This window comes from Nuphar pumila, chromosome 13, assembly GCF_984573655.1.
Source record: "Nuphar pumila chromosome 13, dmNupPumi1.hap1.1, whole genome shotgun sequence".
NCBI classification, from domain to species: domain Eukaryota; kingdom Viridiplantae; phylum Streptophyta; class Magnoliopsida; order Nymphaeales; family Nymphaeaceae; genus Nuphar; species Nuphar pumila.
The window spans coordinates 29,541,218-29,548,495 of NC_143261.1; the positions used below are offsets into that span (position 1 = coordinate 29,541,218).

At 37.6% G+C, this 7,278-nt stretch overlaps 1 protein-coding gene across 1 annotated transcript; it reads left to right on the top strand.

Annotated features, from left to right (window-relative positions):
• The first annotated feature begins 1,060 nt into the window (after positions 1-1,060).
• Positions 1,061-6,762, top strand: LOC149818223 (uncharacterized). Its single transcript, XM_089985369.1, has 5 exons — positions 1,061-1,364; positions 1,862-2,788; positions 3,275-3,380; positions 5,419-5,627; positions 6,316-6,762. Exons 2-5 carry the CDS (start codon positions 1,956-1,958, stop codon positions 6,578-6,580), a joined length of 1,413 nt encoding a protein of 470 aa, XP_089841495.1. The 5' UTR covers positions 1,061-1,364; positions 1,862-1,955; the 3' UTR covers positions 6,581-6,762.
• Positions 6,763-7,278: the final 516 nt, after the last annotated feature.

Here is a 7,278-nt window from a genome sequence, read left to right on the forward strand (position 1 = left end):
AAACCCCTTTACATGTTAGAATGTACTCAAAATAGGATAAATAGCTCACTGATCGCTCCTTTCATAAGACAATTATTCTCATGTCAAAAAAATTTCTTAGCAGAAGCTGGGTGGTTATTTCCAAAAAATTCTTGTCGTTTCATTACATTTTATAAAATGACTAGAACTGACAATTACACTTAAAAAATACAGAACTTGGTAAAAGTTGATAAAAAAAAAAGTAACGTGCGTGAGATTGACCGTAATAAAAAAAAAAAAATCGTTGTTTAAGGAAGGTATTATTGAATCTTTTTTTTTTTTAGCAAAATGTTGGTTATTAAAAAAGAATTTTTTGTTTAGCAAAATGGACATTTATCTTTTCTTTTTTAATATAATCAAAGTGTGGGGTGGGTTATGATGATGCGACCTGACCGTCCAGCCATCTGATTTTGACCCCAGACCTATTCTCGGTTCCTCACATGAAAACCGCGAGTTTTCTCGTGAAACAAACGTGGGCAAAGGCTTTTCCTTTTCGTGTTCAGATTGGCTTCAAATGCAACTCTGATTCTTTGATGATAGACCATAATAATACGTGTCTCTGTCTATGGGAATATAATAATTTCATGGGGCCATTGAATTTCTCGGACAAAACATTTTTAACTTTATTCTCCACCTTGGGTTAAACTTGGTGACCAAGTATATTTTTGCGAAACACCATCCTATTTCAGCCCCTGTTTTAAACGTACAAGATACAGCGATCTTTTGAAAATGTCACGATATTTACATTTCACCTTAAATGAAAATAGCGTTAATTTTCGTTGTTTTAACGGGCAAAATCTAGGAGAAAATATGAGTTATTTCAACTTTTTTTCCCAATAATAGTTTGCACATAAAGACACGGAAAATTGGGAACACGCGAAGTCGGCCCATTATCTTACGTAGGGTGGTAAAAGGGGCCACAGGAGAACCCCACCGACCAGTTACCTGGGGACGCGTCTTCACCCTCTCCTCTTTCTTGGAAATAGGGTCTCTCTCTCTCCCTAGGCTATAAGGGTTCCCGTTATTTCTCTCTCTTTATATTAGAGGAGGAAAGGTCCGTCACCCATTTGGTTTCTGCTTTCTGCCGTCTCTCCTGAAAGTTAGAAACCAAAGACTCCTGTATATGTCGACCATTGCTTTGATTCTCTCTTGACCGCAGAGGAGGAGGAGAAGAGCAGTGAGTCGTGACGTCCGCGCGTGCATGCCTTCGTAGTCTAATCGCGCGCTCGCACTCGTTCAGATGGTCAGGCTGTCATGCGACCCATGACAGCCTGATCCGATCGCCCGCTCGACGCCCTCTTCCCTTCTGCATCCGACTTCCGGTTGTTCCTTATTGATTTGTGCAGGTAAGCAGAAAAGAGAAAACCTTACCTCCTCAACTTGTCTCTTGTTTTCATGTCTTGGTTGTCCTTATTTCGTTTGTGCAGGTAAGCAGAACACCCTTCCTCAACTTGTCTGTTCTTTTTTTTTTGGGTGGGTGGATTTTTGGTTTCTTTGTTTCCCGTTTTGTGGTTAATTGCAAGTGGGGTTCTCTAACTTATTGGTTGCTTCGTTTCTACGCTTTTTGTTTTGGTACCCATATCTCTGGTTGCGCCTTTTGCCTTGAGAATTTCAGAATTTCATGTGATTCTTTAAATTTTTGCGGTCATTTTTTTTGTTTAAATTGGGGAATCCTTTTTGGGTTTCTTCAAAGCAAGGTGGTCTTTGGATTTTTAAGTATTTTTCGGTGTACCAATATTTGATTTTGTGCCCAGAGAGAGAGAGAGAGCTTCTTCTGATTGTAATGAGAATTTAATGGATGTGGATTTTAAGTTTGATGCTCTTTCTTGCTGTTCTTTTACAGGTGTACAAAAATTGTGATTTTGAATAGTTGGTGTCTCTTTTACGTGAAGCAATTGTTTGGATTGGTATAATTAGGTTAGGCCTGTTTTTTGAAGATGGGGTCCTATTCTGGGCTCCTTTATAGACCTTTCACTGCTGCTGCTGCTGCTGCTGCTGCGGTTGCTGCAGTATCCGCCGATGTTCATGATAGGTTTCCTGTAAACTTTCATCACCGTTCAAGCGCTGAGTTAACTGATTTTTCATCTTCGACACAATCACCTCCATTTTCTGAGTGGAGTTCTCCGTCAAAATCATGCGTGTCGTCCCAAATTTCAGTTAGCTTTTCAAATTCGTTGATGAGATCAAGAGTTCTGATTCCGAAAAACATTACTGATTTCCCAAATCCTGTCCGTGTTTCTAACCTTCCCAGGCCACAGTCTTTGTCAAAATTATTGGATTTGAAGCATTCTATCTCTTCTTCATCATCTTCTTCTCCCCCTGCTTCTCCTGCTGTTCTTCATCTTTTGTATCAGTCTGCCAATTTAACTCTTGGAAATAAAGTTCACAAATCTTTGCCATCTGGTGAATTCACTTCTGCGCCTACTAGTCCTTCCGACATATTATATGAGTGGCATTTTCCAAAATCTGGATCATGCGGAATTGAAGGGGATTCGGAGTGTTGTTCTGCCAAATCTAAGACAACAGTCGTGCTGCTTGGTTGGTTGGGTGCAAAACAAAAGCATCTAAAAAGATATGCAGAGTGGTATACCTCTAGAGGCTTTCAAGCTGTTACTTTCACCTTCCCCATGAGCAACATTGTCAGCTATACACCTGGTGGGAAAGCAGAACAACACCTGGATTCGCTTGTTAACCATCTTGCACATTGGATGGGAGAAAATCATGGGAACAGACTGGTTTTCCACACTTTCAGCAATACAGGCTGGTTAACGTGAGTTTGTTTCTTCTTGCCTCTTTTGTTTTGTTTTGTGAAGAGAGATTTTTCATAGGTGGATTGTTGACTCCATTGCTCGGTATATTCTAAAAGCAAGTTGTTTGAAGCTATCAAGTGATGCTATATGCATGATCTCTGCTATGTTTCAGCTCAAACCAATGTGTCATACATGATGATATATGGTTGCATCACGGGTTCCCATATAACTGGGTGACTGGGTGTATATGTATCATTTACAGGTTTATTTTTAGGCACTCGAAAATGCAAACAACCATTTTTAATTATTTTCAGTGTTAATCTCATCCCTAATGAGGGTAGAGGTTATGTATGGAACATTTCTAATTCTAACGGAAGCTGGCTTGTGGTCACTGGAAGCCTTCCAGAAACACACTTGAGCTGGGTCTGGACTGGAGTTTAGGTTATAGATTGCAGTTCTTTTATCATATCCCAATTTGGTAACAATGTTAATTTTTTTTTCAACAGGTATGGTGTCATTCTTGAGAAGTTATCTCATCAGGATCCATCTATGATCGATAACATCAAAGGTTGCATAGTGGATTCTGCCCCTGTTGCTGCCCCTGATCCACAGGTTAGAACTTCAGTATATATTGCAAGTTATTCTATGGCTTATCCATATGCTTCTTATCTTCTCCTCCCAGCAGCTCTCTCAAGTTATGACTGTTAGGCTGTTGAAGGTAGATGCTTTTGCAGTAGTAAGCTACTTTCTTTTGGCTGTGAGTAAAAATATGGAACCACTCACAAAGAAGGTTGTGGTATACTACACTATCTTGACAATTGGCGAAAATTTGTGCCATTCAAAACAGTGTATATATATATATATATATATATATATATATATATATATATATATATATATATATATATATATATAGAGAGAGAGAGAGAGAGAGAGAGAGAGAGAGAGAGAGAGAGAGAGAGAGAGAGAGAGAGAGACTAGAATATGAGAACTAGAAATATGGGCATTTCCAACACTTTTTTTTGCAAATCCAACCATGTGGATGTGCTTGACATGGTGAATTTGCTAGGAATCAACCATTGGATAGTGTATTTTTGATGAAAAAATGTGGTTTTTGAATGCTTGAATATTTATGAAGATTATGAGCCATTGATTTGAAAGCCTTAAAAAAATCTTGTTTATGCATGAAAATCCGATGATTCAAGAGAGGGTTCTTATAAAGCCAAACTTGTAGATCACATTCGTACATGTAGATTCAAGAGAAAAGAACAAAAAATCCTTGAAAATCGTGGTTCACACATTAGTTCTCATATTCTAGTGACTATATATATATATATATATATATATATATATATATATATATATATATATATATATATATATATATATATATATAGCTTATCATCGGATGCTCTGGGCGTCGAACGAGGTTGGATGCGCCCTGCGCGTCCGATTGTATTTTTTTCGCATTTTTGAGGAAGGTCCAAAAAAATGCAATTTTTTTGCACCGCTGATTTTCACATTTTTGAGGACCCCTAAAGGTCCCAAAAAAAGCAATTTTTTTGCACTGCTGATTTTCACATTTTTGAGGACCGCTAAAGGTCCCAAAAAATGCAAATTTTTTGTGCCGCTGATCGTGCGTGCGATCAGCGGTGCAAAAAGTGTACGAAAAGCGTCGGACGAGATGGGTGTTTTTTGATACACCCGCCTCTCTCTCTCTATATATATATATGTGATGCTTGTCTTGCTTCTCTGTTAGTGATGTTCTATTGACATTAGTTAGAAACTTAGAATTTTGGGATGATGTATGTGACGTTTGTATTATGGATAACAATGCATCATCTACACGAGTATTTTTCCTTGTATGATGCTAGTGGGGTATTGAAACTCATGTTGAAAACCATCCATTTGAGGGGTGTAGAAAACTGATGTTTATGGAAGTAAAGTACACGGTGTAAGCATATCTGAAAATTGAAGACTTTGAATTGCTACAATGTGAAAAAAAATTGTATTTGAGCTCTACAGCACAACCTGTTCCAAAGGCGTCCTTAACACAGATAGCATATGATTTGTAAAGCGGGGTGGGGAATGAAAAATTTTCTAAGGGGAAAAGACTTATCGTGCATATGATAAAAGTGTAGGTTGACAAACAGGTTAAGGAATTCGTGCATGCCCTAGCATCCAGGTGTAGATACTTTTGAAAAACAAGAAAAGAAAGTTTTAGGGTTGTTGGGTAAATAATGTCGCTTGAGTTAGGTCTGAGAATTTCTTATGAAGACTTGAAATAAACAAAGTTGGAATATGAGAAAGTCAAGTATTACATTAGTGAGGATAAAAGCAACGGATTTAGATAAAATGATGGTCTAATGACATCAAACATTGAAGCTTAACAAGTTTATGATGCATTCTGCAGGTAAACATTTGTTGATAACTTGGTCTTCTACTAATTCGAATAAAAAATTGTCAGTATTCTCTTTTTTCTTAATGGCCATGTCTAGCCATTTCGTTTTGAAAATTTTATAGTCAACATTTGTCTTCAGGTGCATGTTGTTTCCCATTTCTCTGCTCTACATGATGCAAATTTGTTTCTCATCTTAGTGTTAATTCAGTAGTTTTCAAGTTTACTGATCCCCTTTTGTGTTGTTTGAAGGTCTGGGCATCCGGCTTCTCAGCTGCTCTTCTGAAGAAACAAAGCATTGCTACAAAAGGATCATTGAGACCAGATGAATCAGGCGTGGAGGTTGTGGTTGATGCCACTACAATAGCCTCTGAACCGAGTCCGGCAGTTGCTGAAGCCGCTTTACTTGTGATTCTTGAGAAATTCTTTGGGGTGGTTCTGAATCTTCCTACAGTGAACAAGTAAGAACGATAGTTTTCACCTAATACATTTTGCAGCTGCATGATCTTTTGTACTTTTCACTGACGGCCTAGAAATTAATCTCATACATAGTGCATTAGGCTCAAATTCCTGGTCATTTACTTGCAATGGCCTTTAGACAAGATCAGCTCTTCTCTTTGGGTGTTCTCGTGGTGAAAGGGTACAAGTTAAAATTTGATGATCATATGTAAGATAGCAAAATGAGTAGGTATTATGCTCAAGATAGCTAATCAAGCCTTCTTGACAATGATGAATCATAGCCAAACCAAATGGCCCATTGTAATTTCATTGGTGGACGAGCCAAGTCACTTGCTCATGCGAAACCATTTTTCATATGAAAACATTTTTTCATGAAATGTCTTTCTATTGTTTGTTGCGAGTACAGAGGCAGAAAAAGTATTTTTTTTGGGTGCACTCGTGATTGGAAGGAACCGTAGCCAAGAGAAATGCCTTTCTATTCTTTTAGTATCTGTTGCTAAAAACAAAAATTTTGAACTTCCTAAATGGTCAGACTTCATCTGAAGGTTGCGATTGAAGCTTATTATCCCATGCCAAATTTTATTTAACTAGGCATTATAATGAACTATCTGTCTCAACTCTCAAGGCATTCCACATGGCATATTTGTGAATTATTTAACTATTGTTTTTTTAATCTTTTGGGATTTACAGAAGGCTTTCGGATGTATTGGATATACTTTCCTCAAAGCAACCCAAATGTCCACAGCTGTACATATACAGTTCTGCTGACCGAGTGATCCCATCAAAATCAGTGGAATCATTCATAGATGAGCAGCGCAAGGCCGGACATAATGTTAGAGCTTGCAACTTCATCTTCTCTCCTCATGTTGACCATTTCCGCAACAATCCAAGCCTATACAGTTCCCAGCTGACCAGTTTTCTGGAGGATTGTGTACTTGTGTGCAAAGATTCATAACTGAAACTGTTCATTATTTTTTTGTTCATCACCATTTTATACAAATATGGTTGTTGCATTTTATCCAATAACCATATTGATTAAAACATATTTTTTGCTCTTTTCTTGTAATTTGGGCTCAAACAAGGACAGTGTGGGAGAAAATTATTATAATATCGTGTCGAATATATGACTTTTGTTGAGGTGGGGATTTTTCCTTTTACCTTGCCATATAATAATGTTATTATTTCTATATGCTATTGTTAATCGACGGTGGGCTGGCATATTGGCTGTTAGTTTTTTAGTTTTCCTCTTTTCTTCCTTTCACCTTACAATATAATGTTGTTTCTGTAAACTATTGCTGTTGTTATCTGATGGTGACTTATGGACTCTTTGATTTTTTATTTTCATCTTTTCTATTTGCGCCATTTCTTCTCCTGAATATAGTCTGCCCTGATCTCTCTCGTCTTGACGATACTTTGGCAAATTGTTGAGACATGCATTTCTTCATTCAGCCTATGTTTAAAACAGGACATTGACAATGTTTTCACCCCAAAAAGGACGTGCTTAATTTTCAGAAACTACTGGAAGTAAGATTGATGGTTAATGTGTTTCCGTGGAATCATTCAACTCTTTTCTTGAGATAAGTTGGGGGAATAAATGTGTCAGTTTCAGGTCGTGTTGGGGTCAGGTTTTATCAGATCCTCTTTTCAATCGTG